A 19,499-nucleotide genomic window follows, 5' to 3' on the forward strand; every position below is an offset into this window, starting at 1 on the left:
TGACCTTTTGGAGAGCAGTGATTGTAAAAGTTTATGCCTCTGGGTTTTTCCATGGAACCCAACAGCAAATCCAGAACTTAGCAATGTTTTGGAAATGAAATGTATTCTTTTTCTAATCTAGCTACAGGAATATGTATGCTTGGAGGTAGGAACCACAGTGATTTTTTTTTCTCTTTCCTATGGGCAAAATTGTGCAATTTGGAATAGACTGGGTCTTGGGTTATCTTTTCAATGCTGCTTCTTCCCTGGGGCATTCATTTTGCTATGATTATGGTCCTCCTCTCCCCACCTCCCTCCCCCCCAGGCATTTAAGAGATCTTTGGGGTCACCTAACTGTAATGGTCCCCAAAAGGAAACAGAGTTTGGGGAATTGCTTGCTTGTGTAACAATAGAATCTGCCTCCTTTTGGCCCTGGTACACTGAAGTCAGTTGAGGCCCTGGGTAGAACAAAGCTTCATTCCTAACATTTGAGTCTTGGCCAACTTTCCCTGACTACTAGTTGTACCACAGTTAGTTCCATTCGGCAAAAACAAATTGTGAACTTGTTGACATTTTTGTCCTCTTTACAATTCATTGTTTATTTTTCCATGACTGAGAATTTTGATGCAATTATCACTGAGCTTTCTGACAAAAGGGAAATAGCTGAGAAATTTTGATGAGTTACCCACTTCATTAATCAGAACAAGCATCGCTAGAGACAGGGTTAGAATTACAATGAAGATTAGATAGCAAATTGCTGTTCCACCTAACGTCAATCATTCCCAGTGACAGCAGTATGATTACACTTCAGGGAAGAGCTTTTCTTGCCAACAAAATGAGGGCAACTCCAGTGCAGGTAATAAATTTAGCTGGGTGAGCTGTCATTTCTTTTCTAGAGTGGAATCCTTAATGACCAAACGAAGGGATGAGAAAGAAAGTATTTCATTTAAAAAACTTTCTAAGTTTTACATTGTAGTACTTTATTATTTTTAACTGATTTTTACTCAGAAAATGCTGTATTGGAAGACTATTTTCTCAGTGACACAAATTTTTATCTCCCCCAAATATGTGTTAGGACAGCCCACACACCACCAAAGTGCCCTTACCCTCCAGTGCAAAGCATAAGACCCCTACCTCCCAGCCATCTCTACCCACTTAGTGACCTCAGATATGCAGGCATAGGCTAAGGGCTTATATACTTTTCATCCTATCTGTAGTATTGTATTTAAGAAAATGTTTATTCTTAAAATTATTAGTGCCCCCCCCACACACGCACATACACGTGTACAAGCACTCAAAATAAGTTGTGTGATTCTGTCGCTTAGCTACTGTTAATTTCTGGGTAGTGAAACTGTGTTAGAGACCTTTAAAAATTCACCATTTTGCTGTCAAAATCTAAACATAAACATGTTTAAGAAAATAGAAGGGCTAGAAATATAGCTCACTAGGTAAGGTGTGTGGCTTGCCATGCATATGGCTAAGTTCTGGCCCAGGCATATATGGGAGGTGCTGTGCTGTCTGTCTGTCTGTCACTATCCCCCACCCCCTACCCAACCCCTCTGTTTCTGTCTTTCTTTCTGAATGACTGGAGCAGTGAAGTTGTGTATGCAAGAGGCCCTAGCTATACAAAAAAAAAAAAAAGGCATAAAGAAAAAATTAACTGTAACATCAAAGTTTCCTTTTTTTTTTTTTTCCATTTTACTAAGGGCTTAATGGTTTATAATACAGTTGTTGACACCTGGGTACAATTTTTCTTTTTGTGATTGTAAGTCAAAATTTCCTGCTTTATATTCAAATTTGTTCCAGAGTTAGCAAGATAGCACCTGCTTTGTTATGATCTCAACCCAAAATCAAACCTGCCCCCACTGGAGAGATTGGATACTATGGTATTCCTCTCTACGGCTGTTTCTTTGTCTCTTTCTATGTGACGAGTATTGGCCAGAGGCAGTGAAGCCTCAGTAACAACAACCAAAGCATACACCTTAGTCTCAGCAGTGCTTTTCCACTGTAGCATACACACACACCATGTCTGAAGAAGGTGAAATCTTTGCCCTTCCTTTTTAGGTGAGACGTTTTGTCTAGTAGAATTTTTCAATTTTAACCTTTTGTATACTGCTCTCTACTTTATGAAATTCTTAGTTATGAATTCCTCTCAATTTAAAGTTGCAGTTAGTAAGGTAAATTATAATATCTACAATCTTTTTTTCATGGTGGGCTACAATTTATTAAAATAGTACATGAGTTCAATCCCTAACACTACCTTAAGTCAGAGCTGAGCAGTGCTCTGGTAGCTCTCTTTGTGTATCTTTGTCATTAAAAATAAGGCGGTAGTGCAGCGGATTAAGCGCAGGTGGCTCAAAATGCAAGGATCCAGCGACCTGCGTTAAGAATCCCGTCCCCACCTGCAGGTGTTCGCTTCACAGGCAGTGAAGCAGGTCTGCAGGTGTCTTTCTCTCCCCCTCTCTGTCTTCTCTTCCTCTCTCTATTTCTTTCTGTCCTATCCAACAACGACGACAACAATAATAACTATAACAAAAAAAGGGGGAACAGAAGAGAATAAATATTTTTTAATTAATTGTCTTTTAAAAATAGGACATGTAATGTGCTTTGAACTTTACATAAAATAGATATAAAGATTCAATAAGGGTATTATTAATATTGTTACTTGTCAAGGTGGATTATGTTTGTACTATTTCATCATTAGAAATATTCTAGGAGTTAACATTAGAAGCAGCTGTAGATAGAACAATTCATCAAGTCATTCAAGAGGAATCTCATAAATGAATTTGTGACATTAGACATGTGCTATTTTGAGGATGACACACAGGTCAACATCCTTTTCCATGCTGTATTTTGTTCTGTAGGTAAACAAATAATAATGAAAAAGCGTATTCTTTTATCCTGGCAGCTGCTTGTCTTTTCCATGTTACAACTAAACCTATATTCACCAAGTTTATCTTCTACTTATCTTTCCCTTCCTTCTCCTTTCCCCCTTTATCCCATCTTTCTGTGATATCTAAAGTGAAGGTTTATAAAATGTGTTCTGGTCTGATGAGATGACATAATGGTTATGCAAAAAATTTTCATACCTGAGCCTCTGAGCTCCCAAGTTCAGTCCACAGCACCATTATAAGCTGGAGTTAAATTGTACTCTGAGAGGAGAGGGGGCGGGGGGTAGAGAAAGAGAAATCTGTGCTCATTAGATATAGTGGAGCAAAGGGTCCAGTAGCGCACAGGGTTAAGAGCACATGGTGTGAAGCGCAAGGACCCGCAAGAGACGAAAGCATCCGGGTTCTGCAGGGGGTCTCTTCGCAAGCAGGTCAGCAGGTGTGTTTGTCTTTCTCTCCCTCCTCTCTATCTTCTCCTCTCTTAATTTCTCTCTGTCCTATCCAATAATAACAATGAGGAAAAGATGGTCGCCGGGAGCATTCAACTTGTAGTGTGGGCACCAAGCACCAGCGATAACCCTGGAGGCAAAAAAAAAAAAAAGTAGATATAGTGGAGCAGGCAATAATAATAATATGAGTGTTTTAACCAAAACAGAGCTTGTTCTGGGAAGACAGTGAAAGGGTAGTTAGACTTGGGGAGAGCATTTGGCAATAGCAGGGCTTCCTGAGAGAGGTGACTCTGGAAACAGGGCAGAGAAAGTAATCTGAGCACAAAATAGGAAAATATCAAACAGTATGGTTGGTGTCAGTCCAAAGTGGAAAGTAATTTGATGATGTAGTAGGCACATAAAATTGTGAAAATAAAAGGCATATAGGCAAGAGTTAGGATTCAGACTTTGTTGTTGTTATTTTCAGACAGAGAGGTAGAGAAAGGTTTCCTTCAATTCGGTGGGGAGCTTGCTCAAGTCGGGTCACACACTTGGCAGAGCAACACACTATCCAAGTGAACTATTTCTCCAGCCCACTCACCATATTGTGAATGGAAGTTGGCAGTAGTTTCTAAACTTTATGCGCCTTCTAATTTAGAGAAAATCAGTATCTTTGCCATGCCTCCTCACAATATTTTTTTCACCTTACTCTACGTATTTAAAAAGATTTTTATTCATGATTTAATACTGATTTTCAAAATTATAAGATAATAGGGATGTGATTCCACAGTTCCCACCACCAGATTCTGTGTCCCTGTCCCCCTCCAGTAGAAACTGTGATAGTTTCCACTTCACAGATATGGGTTAACTATATATCTACACCTATTACATATATTTTATTCACTTCTATGACCCTACCTCACTTCCTTTTTTTTTTTTTTTTACCAGAGCACTCCTCAACTCAGGTTTATGATGGTGGTGGTAGGAGGAATTATTAAACCTGAGACTTTGGAGCATCAGAGTTTCTTCGCATAACCATATGCTACCTCCCCACCACCACCCCTATCCTTCACTGTCTTTCTGAATCACACTTATGCCTATTACTACTTTTTTCCTTTTTCCTCTTCCCTCTTAGATAAGTGAAACAGTGCCTGACTTCCCATTGGTGTTTTTCAGATTCATTTCCCTTTCAGTGATGATATAAAAATAAAGATTCTGGGGGTCTGGTGGTAGCACAGCACAGCAGGTTAAGCGCACGTGGCACGAAGGCATATGGATGGATCCCAGTTGGAGCCCCCGGCTCCCCACCTGCAGGGGAGTCACTTCACAAGCGGTGAAGCAGGTCTGCAGGTATCTCTCTTTCTCTCCCGCCCTCTGTCTTCCCCTCCTCTCTCCATTTCTCTCTGTCCTACCCAACAACGACAACATCATCATCAACAACAGTAACTACAACAACAATAAAAACAAGGGCAACAAAAGGGAAAATAAATAATAATAATTAAAGAAACAAAGATTCTAAAATAAATAAATAAAATAAACAAAGATTCCTAGTGACAAACATTTCTGTCTTGTGGAATTGGGGTTCAAAGCCCTCTGATCATTTTACCCCTCTGGTATGGACCAAAATTTTTTTGGGAATGCAGAAGGTGGGAGTTCTGTCTTCTGTAATTTCTTCTCCACTGGACATGGTCATTAGCAAATCAATCCATACCGCCAGCTTGTTTCTGTCTTTTCCTAGTGGGGTAGGGCTCTGGGAAGGTGAGATTCTAGGACATGTTGTCAAGGTCATCTGCCTAGGGAAGTCTGTATGGAATCATAGTAGCATTTGTAACTCGGTGGCTGAAAAGTGGTAAGATATAAGCAAGACAAAATGTTTAATAAATAGGAACTGAAAAGGAGAACTAGAGCAGATAAGAATAGGGACCTTTGGGTGGAAAGAAGCTAGGATGTCTATGTTCCTAGAGGCCCATGACTTTAGTAATCTTTGCTTGAACTTAATAGCTAATATGGAGGTGAACTAGAAATATTGTCTGGGAAGATATATAATAGAAGATGGCAAGCATCCTGAGTATCTAGTCTCTCTAGGCTGGTTACCAAATCACTAACAGGGCCAAGATAGCCCAGCTAAAAGGATTATTTGTATCTATCCTGGCCCCTGGATCAGAGATGCCATTCCTAACCCCATAGGACTGCCTGTGTTTGTTTGTACAGGACATTAGTCCCATTGGTAACAGATACAAATTAAATGCTTGGTATTTTTAACTCTAGGACAGTCTGGGAGAAGAGATCCTTTTGTAAGCATGTCTTTGAACCGTCTCAAACAAACCTCTTTATTCAAGTCTTCAATATATATAGTTGGTTAGTTGAGCTCCCTGCAGGACTCACACTTTGCAAAATGACTGGTTGTTTAACTGATGAGACTAAGAGTAACATAACATGAGTAATTTTTATCACTATTAGCATAAGACAATTTTGCTGCTTTTGTTTTTTGTGTTTAAAGCAGAGTTATCTCTAGTGATCAATTCCTGTATGATTCTGACATTCCCAGTGGCTTTTTTTTCCCCGTTTCTCTAGATAAAAAGTAAGAGACAGAGAAATAGAGAGGGAGAGAAAGGAAAGACAACACTGCTCCACGCATGAAACTTCCCTCGTGCAGGACTCCCATGTGGTGACCTGGGGCTTGAGCCCAGGTGCTTGCACATAGAGACATGTCTACTCTACCAGGTGAGCCACCTGCTGGCTCCACAATTGTGTTTTAACTGTTCCTCCATCAAGTTCATAGATTTTTTAATTTGTTTATTTTGCCTCCAGAGTTATCACTGGGGCTTGTTGCCTGCACTGCGAATTCACGGCTCCTGTGGCCATTTTTTCAATATTTTTGGATAGGACAGAGAAATTGAGAGTGGAGGGGAAGATAGATAGGGAGAGAGACAGATAGCTGCAGACCTACTTCACCATTTGTGAAGCTTTCCCTCTGCAGGTGGGGAGCTGGGAGCTCAAACCAGGATCCTTACACAAGTCCTTACACTGTATACTATGTGCGTTTAACCCAGTGCACCACTGCCCAGCCCCCTAAAATTTTTTAATTATTATCTTTCTTGATTTATTGGATAGAGACAGAAATCGAGAGGAAACATGGAGATAGAGAGGGAGAGAAACAGAGAGACACCTGCGGTGTCTCACCACTCATGAAGCTTTTCCCTGCAGGTAGGCACTGAGGGCTCAAACCTGGGTGCTTGTGCATTGTACTATGTGCACTCAATCAAGTGCACCACCACCCAGTCCCCAAGTTCATAGATTTGTTAAGATAGTGTAAGGGGGCAATCTGAAGAGATGGCACTCAATATTATATATGAGAAAAACTAGCAGGAGTAGTGACTTTTTCCAATGTTTCCACTGCAGTGTCAAAAGCGTTATTTCTCTGCCTGGCACAAGCTGATTCTTGATGACAGGATTAAGCTGGGGAAAGCTGGGACCCTCTCTGACTGGAAGTTTCAACTTAAGGTCCTACGAGCCTGGAGAGATTATACAAGATCCCGGAAGCTGGAACGGGAGACTCAAGCCATGGAGCATGACCTTAGGGAAGAAAACAGGTACTATTAAGTATACTACAAAAAAAAAAATTCCCTTTGGTAGAAAATTAGACTTGCATCCTAAGATACCTGGTTTGATCCCCAGTGCTACATGTATCCAAGTGGTGCTCTCAGAGGCTTGCCTCTCTCTGACTGGTGTGAAAAACTCCCTCCCTCCCTCTTCTTCTTCTTCTAGCGTTTGCCCTTCTTCCGTAGCCAGTCAACAGCATCAGGTTGAGCCTGATGTAAAGTTTCGAGACCTCCTTTGAATCTGGGGAGGTGGCAGTCGTTGACTATGTGGGTCATAGTCTGTCTGTAGCCGCAGGGGCAGTTCGGGTCGTCTCTGGCTCCCCAGCGATGGAACATAGCAGCGATGGAACAGGCCATGGCCTGTTCGATAGCGATTGATGTGATAAATAAAATAAATCTTTAGAAAAGAAAGTCCTTCAATCTCAAATCCTTTTAGTATGTTTAACAGGGACATCTTTCCTCCTAAGGAATCCAGAAATAAACTCTAAAAATGGTTTCCACTGGAATCAGCTCATCCACTTATAAAATGTGGTAATCACTGTTTTCTATGTTATATTCTAAGCTAGAAAAATTACATAAATTTCTAAACAAAAAAATATTTGATTAAAATATACTAATGGGGCCTAGGGAGATAGCACAATGTTTATGCAAAAAGACTTTAATGCCCAAGTTTCCAGTATCCCAGGTTCAGTCCCTAGCACCACCACAAGACAGATCTGAGCAGTGCTCTGGTAAAAATAAATAAAATAAAATAAAATAAAATAAAAAACACAGACATACTCTCTCTCAAATGGGCATGCTTTCCTTTCTTCCCCCTTGTCTTTTGATGTAGTAGTACTGTACCTTGGGCCAATTAACAATTTGAAAGGCACAGTTTGGTTTATATGCTGCTAATTCTCATTGGTAGAAATCACTATCTGCATATAGAATATTAAATATGGGCACATATCCCAGATAGAGAACATCTATCTGGGAGGACAAACCTTCTAAATGTGATTCCTTCCACATCCCTGTCTTTTGTTATATACATTATTACTTGATTTTTTGACACCTTTACACCAATCCTCTTTTATGCTTGTGGATGACAGAATTAGTCTTTAGTTAAAACTTTCTCGAGTCCACTAACTTAAAATTAAATATATTTTTGGGCAGAGGTAGATAGCATATGATTATGCAAGAGAGTCTCATGCCTGAGGCTCTGAAGTCCCAGGTTCAGTCCCCAGAACCACCATAAACAAGAGCTGAGTAGTGCTCTGATAAAATAAAAAAATAGTAAATAAAAAGAAATTAAATACATTTTCTTCTTTTTGTTGCCAAGTTCAACTTACATTTTTGAACCAAAATCATATCTTCAGTAGGAACCATCTATTTATTTGGGAGAGAGAAGCTAATTCATATATGTCCATGTAATCACTTCTCCACCATCAACTCTATTATTCATTCAAGGTGAAAAATATATAGAATAGTTTATGAAAGTTTTGTCATATAGAAGAATATAGCACCATTTGGAGTTGTGCAACTCTGTGCCAGAGAAGGATACATAGGAGGCTGACGCATGGTTCCTTGTCCTCAAAGTCACAGTTTTGTGGAGAAAACAAGATCTAGATATAGTACAGGTGTTGGATAGAATTACAAATTCTGTAATGCATCTGCTAGGAACTTAGCAGGAGGAAGTGTTGCTGCTACTGAGGAGGCTCCTACAGAGTGCCAGGAAAGGCTTTATTAAGAAGATGGGTCTTAAAGTAGATTCTGCCTGATAAGTAGAATGCTTCTGGCTGAAGATAGGGAGGACAAGTAGTGGTATGGAGTGGAGATCATCTCGAATGTGGTTGTCAAATTCAGCAATCTGTGACGACCTTTAGTGCCAGCACATGAAGTTCAGGTCATCTTTGGTTAATAAAGGTGAATTAAAGGGGTCGGTGGTAGTGCAGTGGGTTAAGCGAACATGGCGCAAAGCACAAGGACAGGCATAAGGATCCGGGTTCGAGCCCCCAGTTCCCCACCTAAGGTTTCATGAGTGGCGAAACAGGTCTGCAGGTGCCCCTCTCTGTCTTCCCCTCCTCTCCCCATTTCTCTCTATCCTATCCTACAACAATGACATCAATAACAACAATAACAATAACTGATAAAAACAACAAGGGCAACAAAAGGGAAAAAGATTAATTAAAGATTTATTAGTAGTAGGGTGATCTAATCAATTTCACTTTCCTGTAATATGCTGGGGAAAAATCTTCAGGTAAAAAAATGTACTCAATTTCACTATGAAGTTTAAACTGTTCTAAAAGGTCTATTAATTTAGAAAGAGGAGGAGGACAAGAAGAATGACTTTTCTACCAGTTTAGAACTACCTGACCTTATTTAAGTCTTGAAATATATCAGAATTGTCCTTGTATCACATCTTGGCCTTGGGTTTCTCCTATGAACCCAAACATTTTCTTAAAATATCCTCAGATGTCATCACTCTCTCATCATCCTGAAGCAATGCAAAAAATCAAGACTACCTTGTAGTAATGTCTGAACTCAGAAAAAAATACGTACATGTTGCTCATACAATGCTACTATTTTAGTTTTAAAAAAATAATAAAAGGTGGGGGGAGTCGGGCGGTAGCACAGTGGGTTAAGTGCACGTGGCGCAAGGCGCAAGGACCAGCGTAAGAACTCCAGTTCGAGCCCCTGGCTCCCCACCTCAAGGGAGTTGCTTCACGGGTGGTGAAGCAGGTGTGCAGTTGTCTATCTTTCTCTCCTTTTCTGTCTTCCCCTCCTCTCTACATTTCTATCTGTCCTATCTAACAACGCTGATATCAATAACAACAATAACTACAACAATTAAAAAAAGCAACAAGGGCAACAAAAGGAAAAAAATAAAAATTAAAACAAACAAATAAATAAATAAAAGGTGGGGGAGGGCGATAGCGCAATGGGTTAAGCGCGCAATGGGTTAAGCGTGGTAAGGATCCAGGTTCCAGCCTCCGGCTTCCCACCTGCAGGGGAGTCGCTTCACAGGCGGTGAAGCAGGTCTGCAGGTGTCTATCTTTCTCTCCCCCTTTCTGTCTTCCCCTCCTCTCTCCATTTCTCTCTGTCCTATCCACCAACAACAGTAATAACAATAGCAAAGGCAACAAAATTGGGGGGAAATGGCTTCCAGGAGCAGTAGATTCGTAGTTCAGGCATCGAGCCCCAGCTGGAGGTAAAAGACGAGGAATAGGAGGAGAGAGGAGGAGAAGAAAGGTATGGTCCAGGAGTGGCGCACTGATGAAAGCATTGAATTCTCAACCATTAAGTCCTGAGTTCAATCCCAAGCAGCACATGCACCAAAGTGATGTCTGGTTCTCTCTCCCTCCCTCTCCCTCTCCCTCTCCCTCTCCCTCTCCCTCTCCCTCTCCCTCTCCCTCTCCCTCTCCCTCATCCTTTCTCATGAATAAATAAATAAAATCTTTTTTAAAAGAAAAGAAAAGGGAGTCGGGCGGTAGCGCAGTGAGTTAAGCGCAAGTGGCACAAAGTGCAAGCACTGGCGTAAGGATTGCAGTTCCAGCCTGGGTCTCCCCACCTGCAGGGGAGTCTCTTCACTGGCAGTGAAGCAGGTCTACAGGTAGCTACTTTCTCTCCCCTCCTCTCTCCATTTCTCTTTGTCCTATCTTAACAATGACGACATTAATAACTACAACAATAAAACAAGGACAACAAAAAGGGAAAATAAAATTTTAAAAAATTTTAAAGAAAATTTAGAATATCAACATAAAAATCATATATTCATTTCTGAATTCTTTCTTTCTTTTTATTTTTTGGCACTACTAATCCGCTGCTTCTGGGGGCAATTTTTTCCATGTTTGTTGTTGTTGGATAGGACAGGGAGAAGTTGAGGCGCGGGAGACGGGGGAACAGAGAAGGGGAGAGAAGGATAGACACTTGCAGACCTGCTTCACCGCTTGTGAAGCACCCCCCCCCCCCCCCCCCCCCGCGCGCGCAGTTGGGTAGCCAGGCGATCCAACCGGGATCCTTATGCCAGTCCTTGCACTTTGCACCATGTGCCCATGTGCACTTAACCTGATGTGCCACCACCCAGCCCCCTATTTCCGGTTTCCTAGTACCAAGTGGATGATATAAGGAATTACAGGATGATTACTAACTGAAAACTGAATAGCTGGCAGGATTTGTTAGATAAAGAAGAAACACTGAAGACATTATAAAAGGGAAGAAATAACAAGTATAAGAAGTAGAAATTATGATGTTTAAGAGTATCTTATGAAATGTTTATGCCAGAAAAAGCTTTTAGAAGAAAAATCTAGGGCTGGCGGGTGGGGTGGGGAAGCTCAATGGTAGCACACCAGATTTTCATGTCTGAGGATCAGAGGACCCCAAATTCAATCCCAAATTCTACCATAAACCATAGCTGAGAAATTCTCTGTTTTGTCTATCTGTCATTAAATAAATAAATACAAATTTAAAAACAAAAAGAAAAGTTTGAAGAATTTGATACACTTATATATTTTTCATCCCCTGGACTTCATCGCTCTGGGGTGACTTTTTCAGATAAAGACAGAGAGAAAGAGGAAGAGAAACTACAGTGGTAAAACTTTCTTCAGTGTAGTGGGAACCAGGCTCTCACCTGAGTCAAGCACATGTCCAAGCAACACTGTCCAAGTGAGCTTTTTGCCAGCCTGAGTCTATTCTGATTAAACTGCTTAAAGTAAAAGTACTAATTGGAGATTTTTTTTTTTTTCCTCCAGGGTTATTGCTGGGCTCGGTGCCTGCACCATGAATCCACCGCTCCTGGAGGCCATTTCCCCCCCTTTTTGTTGCCCTAGTTGTTGCAGCCTCGTTGTGGTTATTATTGCCATTGTTGACGTTGCTTTTGGATAGGACAGAGAGAAATGGAGAGAGGAGGGGAAGACAGAGAGAGAGGGGAGAGAAAGACACCTGCAGACCTGCTTCACCGCCTGTGAAGCGACTCCCCTGCAGGTGGGGAGCCGGGGGCTCGAACCGGGATCCTTACGCTGGTCCCTGCGCTTTGCGCCACGTGCGCTTAACCCACTGTGCCACCACCCGACTCCCCTAATTGGAGATTTTATGATAGTATCAAGTGCTAATTTTTTAAAGATCTTGGAACTTTTTGTCTTGTGTTTGTGAATTATTTTCAGGTGTCTATTTTTTTAAATAAATTTATTTATGTATTTATTGGATAAAGACAGAAATCAAAAGAAAAGGGGGAAGATAGGAAAAGACAGAAAGGGGTAGGGGTAGATAGCATAATGGTTATGCAAAGAGACTCATGCCTGAGGCTCCAAAGTCCTAGGTTCAATCCCCACACTACTGTAAACCAGAGCTGAGCAATGCTCTGGTGTATAAATAAATAAATAACTAAATAAATAAAAGACAGAAGATGGTCCGGGAGGTGGCACAGTTGCTGGACTCACAAGCATGAGGTCCCAAGTTCAGTCCCTGGCAGCATATGTACCAGAGTGATATCTGGTTCTTTCTCTCGCTCTCTATACCTCTCATTAATTAATAAATAAATAACATTTTTTAAAAGGAAGAAAATAAAAGGACAGAAACAGAGCGACATCTGCAGCACTATTTCATCACTTGTGAAGCTTTCCTGCTGAGGGTGGGGACCTAGGTTTGGGTCTGGGTCCTTGTGCACTGTAATGTGTGCTCTTAGCCAGGTATGCCATCACCTGGTCCCTCAGATGTCTATTTTTAAATGTTTATGATGTGTACTACATTTTTAACTCCTATATTTATTAGAAAATATTTGACTTACAGGTTTTGTTTTGTTTTGGTTTGTTTTTTTGCCTCCAGGGTTATTGCTGGGGCTCAGTGCCTGCACTACGAATCCACTGGTCCTGGAGGCCATTTTTCCCATTTTGTTGCCTTTGTTGTTGTAGTTATTGTTATTATTGCCATTGCTGTTGTTGCTGTTGGATAGGACAGAGAGAAATTGGGGGAATGAGGAAGAGAAAGATAGACACCTGCAGACCTGCTTCACCGCTTGTGAAGCGACCTCCCTGCAGGTGGGGAGCCAGAGGCTCGGACTGAGATGTGCTTTGCTTCATGTGTGCTTAACCTGCTGTGCTACCACCTGGCCCCCAACTTATAGTATTTTTTTTACTACAAAACTTTATAGGAAAAAAGCATCTAAAGGACTGTTTGATCTAGCTATCACTTTATAGATGATAAAAGTCTCAAAGAGGATAAAGGACTCTCAACATCCTGAAATAGAGAGTAGCTAGCCCAGGACTATATCCTGGTCTTGACTCAGATTTTTTTTTTTCCCCTGTGCCCCACTGCTTCCTTGTTAATATTGATAAAACCATCTAAGTAATCAGTCCCGAAGACAGTGTGTTTTGTCATTGATAACTGCAATTTACTTTAGATGGTCACAGATGAAAAATAAGAGTGGGAATTAGCAAGTGAACACACAAGAAGAAAGGAGCTATTAAACAACCTGCCCTTTGTGCTGCTTTCTTACAAAACTTGGGCTGTCTGCAAATTGTTCTTTGTTCTAGAGATTGGTTTGAGGAAATCAAGTTGGGTGACTTGGTTCAAAGAATGTTGAGACATTAAAGGTGGAAAAACAACGACGACAACAACAACAAATTCACAGGTAGTTGCTGCAAGCAGAAACCAAGCATTGTCAGTAAGGTTGAGGGCGTCAGGAGAGTCAGTACCCTCCCCACCATGCTCTGTCAGGATTTATCCCAATACTTCAGTGCACACCGGGTACACAGTGTGGAGTCATAAATGAGTCCATGATTGAAGAAAGAGGTCAGTTGCCTCTTTTTTTTAATTTTTAAATTTTCTTTATTTGTTGATTGGATAGAGACAGCCAGAATTCAAGAGGGAAGGGGGTCAGAGAGAGAGAAAGAGAGAGAGAGAGAGGGAGAGAGAGATACAGACACCTGAAACACTGCTTTACCACTCACAAAGCTTTCATCTTGCAGGTGGCGACCAGGGACTCAAACCCGGGTCCTTGCACATTACAACGTGTGTGCCCAACCAGGTGTGCCACCACCTGCCCCCTAATTTTAAGCTTTTTATTTTTCTAAAAAGTGAATTCATCCACCTGCAGAGGGAAAGCTTCACGAGTGGTGAAGCAGGGCTTCAGGTGTCTCTGTCTCTCTTCCTCTCTACTGCCCTCCTCCCCTCTCAGTTTCTGACTATCTCTATTGAATAAAGCTATTTTTAAAAAGTGAATTCAAATAAGATCGTTTATTATTCTGAGCTACTTATTAACAGACACTGAGCTTACCACTTACACAAAACACAGGTAGGTCTGTGGCACATTCAGCTGAACACAGAAGACATTTGGTATGTCCATTCCTTAGTATACATTATCATCCTCTATTTTCACAATTCCTTTTACCACCTAGGATACCCCCGACACTGACCTGACCCCTGTACAGGGCTCAGCCAGCTTTTTAAGTAGAATATTTTTGAGTAGAATATTTATTGCTTGGTGACTTTCTTCATTCCTTTTCTCCTTCCTTCATTCTGCTTGTCTTTATCACTTCCTTAAAAAAATTAAAATAAAATAAAAACTAATGTGGGTGGGGCAGTGGTGCACCAGGTTAAGCACGCACAGTACAAAGTGCAAAGATCCTAGTTTGAGCCCCCAGCTCCCCACCTGCAGGGGGAAAGTTTCACAAGTGATGAGACAAGTTGGCAGGTGTCTATCTTTTTCTTCCCCTATTTCCCCCTCCCCCTCAGTTTCTCTCTGTCCTATCCAATACAACGGGAAAAATGGCCGCCAGGAGCAGTGGAGTCATAATGCAGGCACGAAGCCCCAGCGATAACCCTGGCGGCAAATATATACAGTATTTATTTGTTAACAAGAGAGAGAATCAGAGCATCACCGTGGCATATGCAGATGAGCATCAAACCCAGGACCCTGTGCTTGCAAGTCCCTCAATCTACTGCAGCAGCACCTTCCCTAGGCACTTTGGTTTTTTTAAAGTAGACAAGACAGGTTATATAATTTCAATACAGTATGGTAATCCAACTTGCCAATCAATATATATTCCCATAACTCAACTGAGGACTCACATACTTAGGTAACACAACAAAATTCAGGTCAAGAGATGCTCTACGCCTTTTGTGAAACATGTTTTTATCTCTTTTCTTTGTCCTAAAAGTTTCACGTTGTAATACTTCAGCATACTTTTAAGCAGTTGTGCATGTTGAGTACTTCTGCTAATTATGCCTTTTCTTCTGCGATCACCTGAGTGATCTCGGCGAGAAAGAAAAGAATCTGTGTGGCATTAAAAACTGGTAAAGCTGCCTATATGTCTATCAGTGAGACAAGAGGATTAAATGACTGGTGTTCCCAGACTCACTTGAGAACAGAATTCTTATCGTCCACTATTTCCCTGGGGACTACCTGGTGCATTATTGAATGCATTTGCTTTTTTCAAGACTATTCCTACTGAACCTACTCATCTCAAATGTATTATCGTTACTTGCATCACAGCTTTCCCCCATGTTCTGCATCAGATTTTAGCACTTAAGCCACTGGCATATGGTTATTTATCATTTTCTCATTTCCTTTAAAAATATCAAAACACTTTTAAGTCTTCTAGCAGGCTGTTCTAAGATAGTGTGGTGCCTTAAGTATTAATTCGTTCTGCATTTTCAGGTTCAGTTTTTATTTAATTAGGTAAAAAAAACATTTATAGGATAGGCAGTGTGGGTCTTGTTAATTTAGAGTGACAATTCTTTTGAGGAGCAATCTAAGGCTCAGAAGTTTTCAGTGTTTGTCTAGTCCTTTGTCTGTCTATATAATTAGTGTTCTTCCGATGTCTAGGTTCCAGAAAGTGTGCTAATCAGTAAATATCATTTCAGGAGTTGATTCTAGCCAGCTTGGTTCATTGTTTTCCTTTTAAAGATCTACTTATTTGTGTTTATGAGAGGAAGGGAGGGAGGGAGAGAGAGAATTACTCTAGCACATGAAATGTTGAGTGCTGAACATGTGACCTCTGGCTTGGAAGTTCAGTGCTTTATCCACTGAACCATCTCCCAGGCTACTAGTTCATATTTATCTTTGGTCTTTGGTTGGTTTTTATAAGGAGATATAGAAAGGGAGGGAGAGAGGGAGGGAGGGAGGGAGAGAGAAAGAGACAGAGACAGAGACCAGAGCATTATTCAGCTCTAGCTTATGGTGGTGCTAAGGGCTGAACCTGGGAACTCAGAGCCTCAGGCATAAGAATCTTTCACATTGTCATAATGGTCTTTCTCCGACTCTCTGGTTCACATTTAAATCAATGCGTGAAACTTCTTTGTTTTTAGATCTTTAGAGACATATAACCATATACATTTATACAATTGTGTTGATCAGTTTAAGTCAGACAGCTCCTAATTTCAGCTTTAATGGAACAGGATGTTTTTCACAGGGAACTCTGTACATTTTTGATGATCTAGAACTGTGTTTGAAACTACTTTTTTTTTAAAGATTAATATACCCAGCTAGATACCATTCGATTGAACTTTTAGGATTTGAGTAATTATTCACTTTTATAAGAATTTGTTTTGGACAGGAACTTTTAGGATGTAAGTGATTTTTCATTTACATAAAATTTAATTTTGGGGGGAGGCGGGTGGTAGTGCACCGGGTTAAATGCACATGGTGCAAAGTAGAAAGACCTGCGCAAGAATCCCAGTTTGAGCCTCTGGCTCTGGGGGTTGGGGGTAGGGCTGGGGGGAGGACAGGGATGTCGCTTTGCAAGCAGTGAAGCAGGTCTGCCAAGTATGTCTTTCTCTCCCTCTCTCTGTCTTCCCCTCCTCTCTCCATTTCTTTCTGTCCTATCCAACAACAACAGCAGCAACGACAATGGGAAAAAGGTGGTTGCCAGGGTCAGTGGGTTCATAGTGTAGTGGGTTCGAGTGAGTCCCAGCGATAACTCTGGAGGCAAATATATTTGGGGCAAGTGAAAAATCCTGACATATGTTTTTCTATGCAAAAATGTCATGACTTTTCCAACAGCTCAACAGCTCACCTGTGTGCTCAAGCCAGGTTTAAGTCTGTCCCCTACTGCTTGGAAGCAGGTTTCAGTGTTGTGGTCTCTTTTACTCTCTCTGCTTCTCTATCTCTTATCTATAATAATAATAATAATAATAATAATATAAAATAAGACTTTATTTTTAGTGTCATCTTTTTAAAAAGATAGTTGATTAATTACAAAGGAACAAGTGTTAGTGCCCGCCTTTTGTTTGTATCTCCTAGCTTCTAAATTTTCCCCCTTCCTTCTCAGCTTGTAATAAAAAATTCCATAGTATAGCTCAAAAGTAACTGAAGAACGAGACCTGAGGCTACATGGAGGGCGGAGAGTTAGGTTTATTATTACATTAATGGGTTACAGGCCGATTCCTACCACACCTGCACAGGACTTGTCCCGCAGCATGCAGCTTTTATCAAACTGGGTGCACCACAAGCTGATTGGTTAAAAAACAATGCCCATCAAGGTGCTGACAGTAAAAGTGAGAGCAGGTTGGCTACCATGAGAACGAACCACTGGGATGTGGGAATGTAGAAGTAGGCGTCAACTACAGCCTATAGATTTTTTTCATTTCAAGCTCACAACCATATTAAATATATTTTCAAATCCACCATATAGCCATGATAGAATGGACTCTAAACTCTATAGTGAACATATATATATATATATATATTTTTTTTTTCTAACCACTTTCTTACTGTTCAGTCTTTCTGATAAAGAAGTGTTTTTTTTTTTTTCTTTGCCTTTTCATACTGTGCAAGTAATCTTCCTCCTGACAGCCAAAATCCAGTGCTGTTTTTTTGGCTATCTAATCTGTAAAAACATGAAATTAACACAGGTAAATTTTGTACTCCCCTTTTCTTTTTTTTTAAATCTTTTTTTTATATTTATTTTATTTATTTTTCCCTTTTGTTGCCCTTGTTGTTTTATTGTTGTAGTTATTATTGTTGTTGTCGTTGTTGGATAGGACAGAGAGAAATGGAGAGAGGGAGGGGAAGACAGAGAGGAGGAGAGAAAGATAGACACCTGCAGACCTGCTTCACCGCCTGTGAAGCGACTCCCCTGCAGGTGGGGAGCCGGGGTTCGAACCGGGATCCTTATGCCGGTCTTTGTGCTTTGCGAGTACTCCCCTTTTCTGACTGAGCAGATTGATATAAATGAAATTTCATAATAGTTATTGTACATCTATGCTGTCGAATTTTTTATTTTCACTTAAATATGATGCTGTAATGTGTTCCGTTTCTTTTACTATTTATACATTGGTGTTTTGGGAGCTCGATTCCTTCATTGCTACAGATTTCTTATTCTAATTTTTCTAAAATTTTCACTTTGAGGTTATTCAAACTGATATTAGATCATTTATTTCCACAAAAGTAAAATAATATATGCAAATGCTTTTTACCACCTACATTATACTTCTATTACACAGATCATCAGTCCATCATTATTTATTGAAGACCTATCATTAATTCATTAGAAAGGAGCAATTAACTATAATTAAATATGCTGTTGACAGAGTTGCTGTGATTATCCTGAAATTCACTACTTGTTTTTCTTTTTCTTTTTTGGTAATAGGTATTGTGTGTAGACACCTATCACAAGGAAATAAGAAACTGCACAAAAATCACAAAAACTGTCTTGTAAATCATTATTTCTTCCAATAAAGTTATTTAAAATATGAAAAAGTGCAAGGCTATTGGATCTAAAATGAAATTCACTATTTTAGTTGACTCTACTCTCATTAATTGGTTGTTTTATCCAACTGCTCTGGCATAGGTGAAATTCTGTAACTCTTATCTTTTTTCTCTCTCTCTCTCTCTTTTTTTTTTTCCTTTTGCTTTAACCAGAGCACTGATTGATGATGGTGCAGGTACTGAACTTGGGACTTTAGAACCTCAGACTTAAAGGTCTTTTGCATATCCATTATGCTATCTGTCCTGCCATAAAGTAAACTTTCTCAAACTAATTTTTTTAACCTTTTATGAGGTTCTGAAATCAGACCCGAGATGAGCTATATATTTTATGTAAGAAGTAGAATAAAGTTCTGGTGAGATCATATAATAGCTATGCAAAAGACTTTCATGCCTGAGGCTCCAAGGTCCCTGGTTCAATTCCCAACATCACTATAACCAGAGCTGAGCAATGTTCTGGTCTGTTGTCTTCCTTAAATTTCCAAGTATAATGAATGTCTCCCTCGTGTATCTTGAGTGTATCCAGGGCACTGCTCAGCTCTTTTTTTTTTTTTAATTTTTTATTTAAGAAAGGATTAGTGAACAAAAACATAAGGTAGAAGGGGTACAACTCCACACAATTCCCACCACCCAATCCCCATAATCCCCCCCCTCCCATGGTAGCTTTCCCATTCTCTAGCCCTCTGGGAGCATGGACCCAGGGTCATTGAGGGTTGCAGAAGGTAGAAGGTCTGGCTTCTGTAATTGCTTCCCCACTGAACATGGGCGTTGGCGTTGACTGGTCGGTCCATACTCCCAGTCTGCCTCTCTCTTTCCCTAGTAAGGTGTGTCTCTGGGGAATGCTCAGCTCTTTCTTACGGTAGTGTGAGAGACTGGACCAGGGATTTTAGAGCATCAGGCATGAGAGTTTCTTTACATAACC

At 40.5% G+C, this 19,499-nt stretch overlaps 1 protein-coding gene across 4 annotated transcripts in view; it reads left to right on the plus strand.

Moving 5' to 3' along the window:
• The window catches only part of CCDC191 (coiled-coil domain containing 191), a 96,869-nt gene that overhangs the window by 42,277 nt on the left and 35,093 nt on the right, over positions 1-19,499 (plus strand). For all 4 annotated transcript variants that reach the window (XM_060198334.1, XM_016185258.2, XM_060198336.1 and 1 more), the window contains one exon: positions 6,698-6,888. In XM_060198334.1, the coding sequence (XP_060054317.1) occupies positions 6,698-6,888 (191 nt within the window). The remainder of the gene's footprint in view (positions 1-6,697; positions 6,889-19,499) is intronic.

Source organism: Erinaceus europaeus, chromosome 9 (assembly GCF_950295315.1).
Source record: "Erinaceus europaeus chromosome 9, mEriEur2.1, whole genome shotgun sequence".
In the NCBI taxonomy this organism is placed as follows: Eukaryota; Metazoa; Chordata; class Mammalia; order Eulipotyphla; family Erinaceidae; genus Erinaceus; species Erinaceus europaeus.